Source organism: Alexandromys fortis, unplaced genomic scaffold (genome assembly GCF_014885135.2).
Source record: "Alexandromys fortis isolate MF-2015 unplaced genomic scaffold, M_Fortis_MF-2015_v1.1 scaffold_89, whole genome shotgun sequence".
Lineage (NCBI taxonomy): Eukaryota > Metazoa > Chordata > Mammalia > Rodentia > Cricetidae > Alexandromys > Alexandromys fortis.
Genome location: NW_026067973.1, coordinates 3,593,356 through 3,607,772, shown reverse-complemented (window position 1 = coordinate 3,607,772; position 14,417 = coordinate 3,593,356). Strand labels below are relative to the sequence as shown.

The 14,417-nt window shown below is 42.6% G+C and overlaps 1 protein-coding gene across 3 annotated transcripts in view; it reads right to left on the bottom strand.

Moving 5' to 3' along the window:
* Cadm1 (cell adhesion molecule 1) overlaps nucleotides 1-14,417 on the bottom strand; it is a 326,297-nt gene that overhangs the window by 46,762 nt on the left and 265,118 nt on the right. For all 3 annotated transcript variants that reach the window (XM_050156257.1, XM_050156258.1, XM_050156259.1), the window contains exons 4-5: nucleotides 8,178-8,315; nucleotides 6,205-6,363 (exon numbers count right to left, since the gene is read on the bottom strand). In XM_050156257.1, the coding sequence (XP_050012214.1) occupies nucleotides 6,205-6,363; nucleotides 8,178-8,315 (297 nt within the window). The remainder of the gene's footprint in view (nucleotides 1-6,204; nucleotides 6,364-8,177; nucleotides 8,316-14,417) is intronic.

The window sequence follows — 14,417 nt, the reverse complement described above, 5'->3', positions numbered from 1 at the left end:
TAAAATTATACTCCCTACCTGCAATTCCAGCAGCTGGGAGGCTGAGGCAGGAGGATTTCCATGAGTTGGAAGTTAGCTTGGGTTACAGAGTGAGTTCTAGGAAAGTCTGGGTTATTGAGTAAGACATTTGCCTCAAAACAAAAAAAGAAAAGAAAGGAGGGATTTAAACAATCAACTACACTTCTTGAGGAGAGATGAGCTATCATAGATGAAGAGGAGGATGGAATAATAACTGTGCTAGGGGCAGGATGGGACCACTGGACAATGTCACTTCCTCCTGTAGTATGCACTAGTTTTTTTGTTTTTAATTTTTATTCCATGTCCTTGAAGAACATAGTTCTGTTGACAATGGGGTCCATACTCACTGAGTGCTTGTTTTCCCATAGCTTTGAAGAAATATCTAGCATCAGAAGCAAGTATTACCAAAAAGTGCTATTCTGTGAGAAGAGAGGGGCTTTGTTTTGCTTGGCTTTTAATGTAGAACACATGGGTATTTTGCCTACATGTATGTCTGTACACCAGGTATGTGCTTGGTGCCCTAAAAAAGGTGCTGGATCTCCTGGGACTGGAGTTAGCAATGGTTGTAAGCTGCCAGGTGGGTGCTGGGAAGCAAACTCAGGTCCTATGGAAGAGAGGCCAGTGCTTTTAATCCCCGCCCATCTGTGCTGCCCTCACAGGAGGAGGCATCTGACGATGAATCTGTAGAAGAGGTGAACAAAGCCGGGGGGGGGGGGGGGGGGGGGGGGGGGGGGGNGGGGGGGGGGGGGGGGGGGGGGGGGAGGTGGGGGGGATGGATTAGAAAGGTTGGGAGGCATTAGGTCATGGCTTCTGCTTCTAGCTCTACCACAGACTAAAATAACAGTAATACTAGGAATAATAAACCAGACAGGAGCCCACCTTAGGCGTCAAAATAAGATAAATTTGTGGGTTTGTCTATATGCTTGTTTTGAAGGTCAAGCCAGCTCCCCAACCTGGAGGATCAGCTTAGGTATTCCGGCTGATGAGACCACATTTAACTACACTGTTACCTGACATTCTTGGCATCTTTGGGGACACCATAAGGGGTTTAGTTTGACAATTCTTTTTAAATTTTAGAGGGGAGTGTCATAATCAGTTAACCTTCCACAGAATCAGAATTTGACCCTGCATTAAAAACCTTTAAGGAAAGAGTATATACGCGGAGAGCTTTGCTATGTAGGTACTGGACGGCCACTCCAGACAACATCCATCTTTATCAGCACAGCTCAGTGACAGCAGCACTGGAATGGCTTTGGGGGTGGAACCACAGAAGGCAAAGGCTTTCCCGCAGGGAGCGTTCTTGTCTTGCCCAGCCCTCAGCTTGCCCTTTCGTCTTGAATGTTGTCACTAGCTTCCTGCCTGCCTTAGTCCTGTGGACTGTACCACTCACGTTCCACAGGAAACTCCAGGAACTTGGAGCTGTCCCTGCTCTGGACTAAGACAAAGGATGCTAGGTCACAAATTGTCCTTCAGGGTCTCTCTTTCTCATAAGGAATAATCACTGAAAAAACCACTCTGGAACCCGGCTCATTAATACAAACATTGGATCCTGTGGGACACAGCCTAGAGACCAGAGTAACAGGTCCAATTGAAACACAGCTGTTTGGACTTTAAGAATACAACCAGGGAACAGAAATAACCCAGGAGAGTGGGGAGGAGTTGAGTAGCTGCTTTGGGAAGTTTTATCCTCCAGTCCAAACAGGAAAGATTTCCCAATTTCCAGGTTTTTCATCCTCCATCACCACAGCGTGCTATCAATATCACAGAAAACATTCATTTTGTCACAGATAAAGAATGAATTCTGTTCATCCCCTCAAAGCCCAATTTTCCTCCAGTTGAGGGAATGGGGGGAAAAATACAAAAACCAAACACCACCTACCCTTCTCTAGACCTTGGATGGATGGGAATATGGATTTATAAAATACCTGCCTACATCCAGTCAATAAAACTCATTTTGAGAATGATGCCCACATACACGATTAACCTTCAGGTGAGAATCTGGGCAGGGAGGGGCTCCAACACCAGCTTCTAGAGGCTTTGTTTCATTCTCTCCTTCTAACTCAGCTCTTAATTTGTTTCTCTCTCTTTACAAATGGACACATGCACAAAACCTGAACAAAATGAGGACATCTTGCAAAACATTAGAAAGAAGAAGACTTCGGTGTGTGTGTGGGGGGGGGGGTGATGAAAGCCACGCCACAGCTATTTCAGCTCACACATGTGCGTCACAGACATTCCAGCTCACGCTCATGTGCGTCCCGAGCAAGGCTTTCTCTCCTCCAGCACAGCACCCTGCATTCCGTACTGAGGGTCGCAGTTTCCTTTTGAATTCCCAGCTTAGGTTGCGATGTGTTGCCACTTGATGCTATTTAGACAGCTTTCTTTTCGCACGCAGACCGTGAACTGGCCTCGTTTAAACAGGCTGTTACTCCACAAGAGTGCATTCCCTCAGATCTGAAGCTCTACTAACCGTGCTACAACGGCATCACACCCCGTTCTAATCAACCGTGGTGTAAATCTGGGCAACGCACCTATCTGGAGTTTGCGAGATGTCAGGGGGTGGGAGAAGGTGGATGGAGCACAGACAGACTTTAGGGTCATACAGCTCAGCAGATTTAAAAGACACAACTGTTCTCTGTACAACATCTAAGAGAGCAGAGCTCTGAATTCTACCATGCTAACATAATTATTTTCTTTTTTAAACATTTAGCTGCATGTTGCTGTACCCTTGCTGGGTCTCTGAATGAAAGCGAGCAAACTAAGAGCCCTACTGTATGTTCTTCATTCCCAGCCATGTTCCTATGAGAAAACCTTATTAATGAGCTTGCAAACGAGCACCCAACAGGGAAATGTCACAAACAAGAGCGGCTAATGCCCCAGAAAATCAAATAACTGAACACTTGGCTGATTGTGGTGCCTTTCATATTTATAATAAAAAAGAGGAGGGGGGACTTTAATTCACTCATTCTGGAGGGGTCAACACCTTGCTGAACAAAACAACTCATTTATTTATGTTCAGAAATCTCCAGATGATAAATTACATTGATGTTAATCACTTCAATGCATACTACACAATTAATATCTGTACTCACCAAAATTTAAGGGTTATTAAAAGTATGACAGCATACACATCTGGCTGATTTTTCACATAATTGGGCACAACAATTTCTCTTGGTACCACAAATAGAGGTACTAACAAACAAACACTACAAAATACTGGTTCAATTAATTAGGACTTGAATCCACTAGACAAAAGCAATGCCAAGCTGTAGCTCAAACCTTGTCCACTCTGTTACATGGAGACACTCCATCTTAAGGGGAGAAGTACTCTGTCTCTTTTCTTTTTATTGCTCCTTCCTCTGTCATGCTTCAAGTCAGATAGCCAATGGCATGGAGTGAAGGTTGTTATTTCATTTTCCTGGGACCGTCACTTGTAAAACATGAACTAACTCATATGGAAGTTTGACTCAATTTAAAAATAGGGGGGAGAAGTGTACTGCTGTTCCATGAGGGTGTCCACAAGAGTTCAGTGTCTACATAGATTGCTTTCGGGGCAACTCTTCTAAGAATCCTGTCCCTTTCCTCCAGGTCATCAAGATGTCTGCCTGCCTGAGAGAATGGATTGTGCTATGAAGGAATAGAGCTGAGCTACCCACACTGATCAACAGCTAAGACTTAGAGTCTAATGCACTTGAGCCTGAGGCTTGGGGACAGGAGTCCTTTGCTACAGAATAGCTACTGGTGTTGAAGCAGACTCAGGATGGTTGGGAATGAAGCAGAGAATCCCAACTGTGTTTGAAGACACTGGAGACTTCCTGGCTGACTTCATAAGGGTCAGCACAGCTCTGGGAATGGAATGATGTACATAGATTGAAGAGCCAGGGCACTTTGTTAAGTTTGGAGAGTCTTACTTGAGATTACAAACCAGACCCGTAGTGCCCTTTCAGAATTACATAAAGCTCTGCAACTCTTAACCTTCCTTTTTACAAGAAATTTCTTCATCTACATATATTGTTTTTTATAAAAGCGTCAAGGAATACATTGTTTACATAACTTAAGCTGAGGGAAGAGGAGAGTCAACTACAAAAGGCTGCCGTGGTAAAGGTCTGAGCTGATCAGTAGCTGCAGACTCATTTTTGGGAGGTGTTACAGTCACTCTCCTGAAGGGAGGAGCCCACAGTACTTTGTTAGATTGGAGCCAAATGGATTCAGATACGGAGCCGTATTCATTTTCTTGGAAGGACAAATCCCTCTTGAATCTACAGAAAATGAACACAAGGCTAGGAATCATGATCACATGTTCCCGGGGTAGGAGGTGTACGGCTTGAAATAGCCCGCAGTTGGCAGTGAGAGTGATTCTGTGGGTGGGAGGGGCTACCCTCTATTTAAAAGATACTCCGGGAAACTACTTAAAGGGCTTAGGGGTGGAAACTGGGTGGATATCCACTCAGGACTCACGAAGGAGCTAATGTATTATTAAAGCTAATGGGCCCCTACAAGGAACGTTAATGGATATTAAGTTTGCTTAAATGAATTACATATTAACAAAGTCACAAGAAATCTAGTATCTGCCAATTTAGATAATATCTGATCATTTCTGTTTTCCCATTATAGGGACATTACACCACAATAGTTTTAGTGATATGAAAATTATAAGCATGATGCTCATAATGAAGCCATATAATGAAGTAGAGGAAATGAATTAACAAGAAAAACCTGCATTCTCTAATGTAAATTGAGCCATGCTCGCAGGGCAAGACGAGGTTGGATAAGATGGTCTCTTATGAGTTTATAAATTTCCCTACATCTTGACTTTTTTTGTTTTTGTTTTTTGTTTTTTGAGACAGGCTTTCTCAGTAGTTATGGAGCCAGTCCTGGAACTCGCCGGTAGACCAGGCTGGCCTCAAACTCACAGAGTTTTGCCTGCCTCTGCCTTTCAAGTGCTGGGGTTAAAGATGTGCACCACCACCACCCGGCTACTTGGACAATTTAAACAGACAATAAGGAATGTATCAACTAAAAATATATCTTCCAAAGTCAATTTCAAACCCCACAAACCCGTGAATATGATCTAATTTGGAAAAAGAATCTCTGCACATGCAATCTTGAATATCTCAAGATGAGACCACTCTGGATTATCTGGGTGGGCCCTAAATTCAGTGACAGTGTGCCCCTGTATGATACACAATGACAAGAACACCCCTTGAGTGATGGTTGTAGGCCATGGAGCCCTAAGCCCTTGTGGGGAACTCACAGCACATTTGTCCTGGAAGAGGTATGAAGAACCTTCTCTAAGGCTTTTGAAGGGAAAGTGGCCAAACTGAGACCTTGACTTTGATCCACTGGCAGCTAGAATCGTGAGTGAATTTCTGTGGTTTTAGGCCCAGTCTGTGGTGCTGTCGTTCACTTCAATGGCCCTAGGACACTAGAGAAGAACTCCCAGAGCTGCTAATGTACTTCTTCCATCAGATCTCTAATCAACTACACATGTTTCACTGTATTCTAGACCTTCCAGGCCAGACTACAGAAGTCTTGACAAAAAGGGAGAGAAGATGACAACTTGGTCACACCCTTGGCTGGAACATGGCTTTGGGCAGAAAGAAGATCCCCCCATCTGAAGCAGAAGGGTTTGGAGGAGAAGATGAGGAAAACTTCTTTGGTTGATAGGGAATGGTTAGGGACAGTCTCACTCACTACAGTGTAGCATTATGGATGAAGCCATCACGACATGGTGCCAAGCTCAAAGAGTTCAACTTTCAACTCTTTGTTCTAACTAAGGATACGTAGACAAGAACTTGCAATTTAGAACAGAATGTTGGTACGAAATGGAAATAAAAATAAACATCCAGCGTCTCTGATTAGCTAAAAGGGGAAGGAGGATCATCTGACTTAGTTGACTTAAAAGTGATGACAGTCAACACCAAAAGAGGCTGATTTTAAGTCACACGCTAAAGCAGATTGACACTATTTTACCTCCACATTTGAGGTCAATGTGCTGGTATTCTTCACAATCTCACTGGCACTTGATAATACAATAGCATTTCAGCAAAATGATCCTTAGATTATTTTTCTCCCAAGACAACAGAGGGACATCCATCTACTTATAAAATGGATGTATACTTCCAATGAATGACTCCTGAGAAGCTTTTAAGCACTGGCCTCAGAACAAGATACTTGGCTACTCACACTGCACTTCCAGATACCGCTGGGTCTGCAGGTTTCCAGTGACCGCAGGGTGCTCCACCTGACAGATCACTGGGACCCCATCATCCTCCTTGTGCACTGTCAGCATCAGCTGACTGGTCACAGTGTACATGTCCGACCACTCTTCCACCTCCGATTTGCCTGCAGGAGACAAAATATATCAAGATCTTCTTCCTTCTCCCCAACCCCAAGAGTATTATTTTACCTAAGATGATGGTACTGTTGTATTGCTGGTCACGGTAACCTGTGGCTAGGGACCCCATAAAATGATTGTTTTCCTTAGTTTCTTTCTTTTCTGCCACGAATAACAGAACTTCAGATAGATTCCAAACACAAATAACACACATTACTTTTATTCAAATATATTATGTATATTTCTCTCTTTGAACCTCCTGCCAAGTCAGTTCCAAGTTCAACCACGTTGACATCTGGCTGCTTGAGGTTTTGGGAGAAGGAAGTAAAAAGGCTTTGCACTGCTACAATCATCTGAACTTCAAATATCTACAAGGCTGTTATGCCTCTGAGAAATCCCAGGGCATCATCCAAATCCCCTAAGCAATTCAATCAGCAGCAGAGATATAAACAACCCCCTTTGCCCATCCCATCATCAACAATTAAGAGGGAAAGTAAGTAAATGGATTTACATAATTGAAATTGTAATTGAAATGTTTAAATTCGAAGACTTCTGGAAGAACACGAAAAATGCAGTGGCAGTGGACTAGAGCAAAGTAAGATATAGGGCTTTGGGCCAGATGGGAGACACATCCAAGAACACCCAGAAAAGGAGGGAGGAGGCGGCTTCCGGAGGGAATGAATAGGCCTAGGCAGTCCCTTCCTGAACCCAGCACTCCCAGGAGCAAGGCACACCATTAACTTTCTTTGAATGTTTTGTACTTATCGGTCCACATTTAATGGCTCAATTCACTTAGACAGAGGGGAAGAGGGGAAATGAGAACCTCTTTCCTTCTAAAACCATACTTAGGAACTAGGAGATTTAAACAGAACAAGCTTTCGGAAACTTGCTGCTCTCTACAGAATTCTGTTTCTGGATATAGCGTTCCATATCACCTTCCTAAAAGGGCTATTTTCTTCCTCACACCGTTCATTTATTTAATGAGCACACATACAGCACTTATTCTGTCTCAGGCACTTCCTTAATGCTTTGTAAATATTCGCTCATTTCATCTTCATAATAATATCCTATTATTATTGTTCCCATTTTCACAGGAAACTGTGGCACACAGCTAGTATTTCTGTTAAGTAGAGGTGAACTCCAGAGTCCTTTGCCCAGGCACTACTTTTAGGGCAAGCTAGAAAAGAGAGACAGCTAAATACTGACAGGTATGAGAGACAGAATAAGCAACAGAAAATGGTCAAACAGGAGCAGGGCACCCCAAATCAGAGTCTTTGCAAAAGAATGGGCTGGCAAATCAGGCGACAGAATCACAGGTTCGCCAAAAAGGTAGGTAGACCTTGCAAATTCATAATGAACTTAAGCTCTTGGTCTGCGATGCCACCAGTCTTCCGGGCAAGCACACACCAACTATGGTGCATGGCAGAATGACTCGGGATTTTAAATAACACATGCCATGGAAATGTGGGGCTCTGAACCATTAAGTCAGCACAAAGCGGAGGATAAACGCAGTGACACCTGAGGTACAGACAGGGACAGCCTCGGACTGCGGGATATCCCTAGCACAAGCTCCTCCTGGTCTGAAGAGCTCGAGTTTACGTGTTTGGTTCAACACCAACTCTCAAACTACAGAGGGAGGCAATAGACGAAAACAATGAAAGTCATTCTCTTCTGGCCTCAGATGCTTTTGCTAATTGATTAGAAACCATATCTGAATAAACAATTTTGTTGCAGGGGCCTTTGTCTATCCTTTTCACAAAGGTCTGCTTGCTAGAGCCAAGTGCCAGCTAACCGCTTCACTCTTGGGCAGTCTGCATTGTACCTTTGAGCTCCTTGTTCCCTTTGAACCATCTGATGGTGGTGGCTGGCTTGCTGGCCATGGCGGTGCAGTTGACTTCAATCTCCTCCCCTTCAACTGCAGTGTCCTTCTGGATATCGATCATCAGGTTACGCGGAGGGACTACAAATCAAACATACATGCTTTATAAACACAGGACCCACTTACGGATAGGCTCATCTGCTCACTGGGAAGCAGCATTGCTGTCACCAACGAAGAGGCAGACATTGGACATTGCTGATGGGATCACATCCCAATGGCAAATAAACAGCCTGAGGAGGGGAAGGAACTAGATAGACAATGTCATGTAAATGGATCATGTGTAATCTGTTAATTCAGAATGTTTTTCTAAATGTATCCTATTTAGTAACCAGTGGCCAGTCTCCAATTCCTGAATCATCACTGACCTAAGATTAGCAATCCAGGTATTAGTCATTAGAAAATGGGTAAGGAAATAAGATATAAAATCAAGGAGAACATACTACTGAAATTAATGGCCTTACCTGGAAGCCCTTGAAAGCAATAATTCTCCTTGAACTCAACCCTTGGATTTCAATCTTCATAGGAAAGACTTCAAAGTCTACTAACAAAGATAAAAAGCTTGGGGTTCCTTAGAAAATTCACTCACCACCAACACACACAGAAAAAGTATGCTTCAGAACCAGTACCACCGAACCAGAGATGCGTATAAGATGTACTTCTGTCCTCCAGTGGGGGGAGTGCCATTAAAAGAAAGGTTTGGCAGTATAGGGAGTGCCAGGCATTTACCATATTCCTAATTCTAATGCTCAGATCTTGGAAACCAAAGGTGAAAGAGATCCCTAAATGCTTGAAAGACACTCAGATATCAGAATTAAAACCACTTTTCTATAAGCATATTAAATATCTCTGTAATAAAATAGTCAAAACAAAAGCCTTGAGGGCTGACATACTGATAGCACATCAAGAGCATGTGCATGACAGTAGTGACGGTGATGGCGGGAGTTATCGACAGTGCAGCTTCATATAACGTGCAGTCCTACCTCAAGACTGAGCCTCCTGAAATAAAAATCAGTAAGAATACAGAATCCAGTAGAGCAAATCTAAGAATAGGAGCCCTGACCACCATGAATAAGCAAAGACAGGGTTGAGACTTATGATTAATAAGTTTCTCAACTCAGAAGAGAAACAAGAAATTAAATATGTATAAACATGCCATCCTGACCATCAAGTTGAATAATATATCTCTGATACCGCTTCAATAAATTATGGGATTAAACCATGTTATTTGGGATTTCCAACTGTTCCAGTCCAAAGTGAAAATTCTGTCCACAGGAAGACTTTCATACTGAATTAGAGCGATTGAAAACTCTTATAGAGAATGATGAAAGAGGAAAAACAAAATGATTGTTGCATATGCTTCTCAGCAAGATGGTGCACTGTAGAGGCAGGGAGGGGGTAACCGCTGGAGCAAAGGTACTGCTCTCTGTTCCTATGTACAAGGAAAACAACACGTTTGCTCAATCGGGTGGATTGCTAATGTGGTATGGCTCAAAGGAGTACTTACTCAGGGCAAAAACACATTTTAAAAACTAAGTAGAAGGAGACAGTTCAGCATTCAGTTTAAGGGTGTACATCTGATAGAATTTTTAGAGACACAGAAAGGCAGTGACGAAGAAACAGGATGCTTCGGCTGGCTGTGTCCTTTTCAGTTATTTGTGCAAATGATAGTCGGGTGGGTTACTGATTGTCATTTGTGTGTCTAGATAGTGCACAGGGGATACACAGACAGTATATACGTGGAATAAGCAAATACCTCACTGCACTCTGGGTGCATGATGGTGGGAACTCTGAAGGGGAAATGCCACTGCTCAACCAAATGTCTGTGGAAACCACTGTCTAAACCTAAAGAAACCAAGATCTTGGTAAATGACAGCCCCAGAGAAAGAGAAAGGAAATGACTGAGGAGTGAAAGGCTATAGGTGGGTTTTTACAAACAACTCGAAGCAGAGAAGAGAAAAGGCAGTCTCTTGAGATCTGGGTGGGAATGAAAACAGTACAGAAAGTAGATCTTGAAGTTGATACACTGGATACTTCCTGATGAGAAGTGTAATTATTAATATCATTGTCAGAGTATGACACCAAGGACACAAGAGAGGGCAAATGGCTAAAACGACTGACCATGCTGGAATCCCCTCGGAATGCAGTGTTTCTCCCACTTCATGACCCTGGGAGAGACACCTTGATGGGCACTCAGAATCAAGGGCTTTTCTTAATGGGAACAGATCCAGGGGGTGCTGCGGCTCCACACGGATGTCTAAGTCTCAGTGGAGCGTGGTGTCCACACAGTCTGCCAGTCATGCTCTGTGTTCTGGATACCTTGCCTTTGTTCTCTCGTGTTTTACAGTGGATCTGAAGAGACAGAAAGACTCCTCACCCCAGGCCTCTTATAACCTCCACCAACTGCTCATTTCTTTCTGAGTTGCTTTTCTTTGTGTTGGCCAAACACCTAAATAAAACAAAGACAAGCAGAACTACTTCTTTCAGTGCACAGTTTCAAAGGCTTCAGTTCTTGGTGACTGGAATCTGTGTTCCTGGGCCCACAGCTGGGCAGAACAATACAGTGATGGAGCTGTGCGAAGGATGTCATGGCAGACAGGAAGCAAGTAGAATGGACCTAGAAGGGGCCAGGGCAAGAAGATGTCGCTCCAAGGACATGCTTCCCATGGCATGTTTCTCTCAGTGAGTCCCTATATCCCACGGTTTACCACTCTCACAGATGCTATCATGTTACAAATCAATCCAAGGATGAATTCACTGATTAAGTCAGAGACCTCAAGACCTGATCACTTCCCCAAAGCATGCCAGTTGTTGAAAAAAAAAACAGAATATACAAAGCCATAACAGACAATTTACATTCAAATGTAACAATCTCCAATGGCATCTCTTGGTGGAAAGCCTTTACTACCTCCATTTGGTCCTAAAGATGGTGTCTGTTCCTCCCACATCAACGACAGTGTCTGCTAATTCAAAGCAAGGAAATAAAAAACAAGATGGTGCACACAAGACAGGAAAATCCATGAACAGCACCTTTTGACTTTGGGGGCTGAGAGCTTGACAGTCAGTAAGGTTTGTATCTGACTTTGCCCCACTGGTCTTAGCTGTGTTGCTGTGACCTCTGTTGTCCACAGATACACTATGTCCCTAAGACCTTCAGAGTAATCTCAGTCTATTTTTGTTCCCAGGATCACCTTCCTGTACAGTTGGCATCTTCTTTACCTTAAGCCAAGTGAAAAGTGTAGAAAACTCCAAAAGCTGGAAAATATGCCCGCATAAAGAACAATAAACTTAACATATTGTTGAGGTCATCATTTTGAGAAATAGCTCAATGATTTTTCCCAAGCTCATAAACAGTTTTCTCAAGGGTGGGATCAGTATTGCTCCTCTTTGCTGAGAGCAGAAGAAGAAAGAGGCAAGTGGGGTGGGAGCCGTCTGGTTACAAGGATAAGGTTTGATAATGAGGTACACTTTTGATGTTGTAAAGGCAGTTCTCTTGGACTCTTACCCCTATGCAGAAACCCTTATTCAGTCTGAATTAGAAACACTCACAGGGGTCGACATTTCTTGGACTCTGAAAGAGCAATGAAGAATTGGACAATACAAGTGAGGAGAAATTTGCCTTTCTAAGAACAGAAGCTTGGAGAAGAAAAAATTCTTTTGGCCTATTAATCCTATCCTGTTTTTTCCCCCTTTAATTTCACCCTGATTTAATAATGCCTATTCTAATATAAAAGAGGTCAGTAAAGTATGAAATCCATTTCTAGAAAAATGAATTAAAACTGTTGCTAGCCAGAGAACACACTTATATACGATCCACTAAACAGACAATGCTAGTAAGAGCTGCCTGCAGCCATTAATGGAAACAACCACAGATCTGTCTGGCAAGGAGCATGCAGAGGAAAACCTGAATGAAAAATCACCCACAGGGAAGCACTAGAAAACAGCCTGGAATGTCAAGGTTCTTCTTAGCTAACCTCAAACCTATAAGGGTGCTAATTATAAACATTACGCCTACAACATTAAAAAAATCAGCAATATCAAGATGAGTCACATTAATTACCACAAAAGAGGAGTCTTAAAGCTGATCAGTATGTGAGATCTCACTCTAAGACCCTTTAAAATAATTAGGTTCTCCCGTTCCTGGAGTCTTAAGAATGAGCGCTAATCTTAGGAGGACAGGACTGTAATAATATTAGCTACTATTATCAGTAACTGCTTTCTTTGCAGCACAGCGTCTTCTCTCTCTTGTTCATCTCCTCTTATGAACAGAATATTAAGAGTACCACATTGTGTGCTTGGATAAGGACATGAACTCGTCACAAGTGGAAGGACTGAATGGTCCACATGGCACCTGAATACACAAGAAACTATTGCAGGAGAGTTTTCGGGTTTTGCACAGATGAAATCTAAACATAATGTAACTACAGAATAGCATAGAAGCCATTCACAAACACTCATCTCGGTATCTTATAAGTATGCTAAAGTTTTTGCTGAATTAAATAACTAATAGTCATATGCACTAAAATGAGCATCTTCAACCTATCGAGGAGTTTGACAGCTGTGTAAGTATATATGGAATCCTTTTTAGAGCGCCATGGATAGCAACGGAGATGCTAATATATCATTCTTCATTCATTATAATATCTAAAACTCTAAACCTTAGGAGGAAGGTTTGAATGTGTATGAGTGGAAATTGTCAGATTTTGGAATATGAAAGACTCTCACACTGATGACAACAATTTTACTCTGTCAAGGAATCCTAGAGTAACTTCAATGGAAAGAATATTAAATGAATGCATAATATCTGCAAAAAGAACATTGACTAGTATTACTTTCAAGTACACTTAAGTTAATGCCTCTATAAAATACAAGCAGGATCCTATTACTTCTAGAATAATGAGACCTCCAAATGGATTGCAGCCATGATGCCTCTCAGGAGTCTATATGTTGGCAATTGATCCAAGCAAAGGGTACACGCACAGTTGAACTAGCGTAGGACTGTGACTTAGAATAAATGCCCCAGACACCAATAACTGACAGGAAGCAGTGTTTTGCAATGGTCCAAAAGATGTGCTCCTGAAAACAAAATGTGAAGCTCCGGAATGTCCTGAAACACAGCACTTGAGCTTTAACTGAAATTGACCCATGTTACCAGGCCCAGCGCTTGTCAGGCAGATTAGTAAGGTCTGTTTTCATCCCTAGGGTTTAATGCTATGTGTGCTCGCATGCATACATGCACGCACATGTATCCACGTGCACATGTTCCTGTCTTTGTGTACAACACATGCATGTGGAGACTAGCCCTCAGACATTGTTCCTCAGGCACTATCTACCTTGTTTTTTCAGACAAGTCTCTCGGTGGCTTGGGATTCTCCGAGAACATTAGACTGGCTGGCCAGCCCCAGGGATCCATCTGCTTGCCTCGCTAATGTGTGAACTACAAGTGCATGATATCATGTCTATATTCCGGGGATTGAACTCAGGTGCTTTCCTTCGATTATTAATTCTTTTTGTGTGCTTTGTAACCTTGGCAGAATGGCTTATCTCTGTTAATATTTTTTTTCTGTGAAATTAAAATACCAAAACCAAAGGTCTGTGTAGTAAAAAAAAATTCAGAAAATACAAAATGTCCTGGGTATATTCTGTTTCTTTGCCATCACCCCTGTGGAGATGCTGCAAGTGATGGAGGCTCAGGTGTAGATGGTCAAGTCACACATGCCTTCACATGTTTGTATTCACACACGAGTAGACAAGCAGATACGGGAAACTTCAAATGTTTCCCGGCAATCTGCTTCATCTGCACCATACCAAAACACTCCAGCAGACTTTCCATGCAGACCCTGCACAGATCAAATCTGGAAGTGACAGACACACACGTGCATGCTATAGGTGCCCGCACATAGTCCACACTAGAAACTGTGTGGCCAGACGTTAAGCCTGACTTTCTAAAAGCACAATCAGTCATGTCAAAAATATATGCAGGCTCTGGGCACATAGTCGGCTTAATGAATTAAAAATATTTTCCCTTTTACAGCTGTGTTTAAATAAAGCAATGAGGAAGCAGCTCAATATGTACGTTCATAAATACATATATGTGCACACACCCAGTGAAAATGTCCTTCATATTTATCTTTCCTCTTTAATCTTCATATCATTACACCAAAAAGCTGCAGCCTGCTGCCTCAA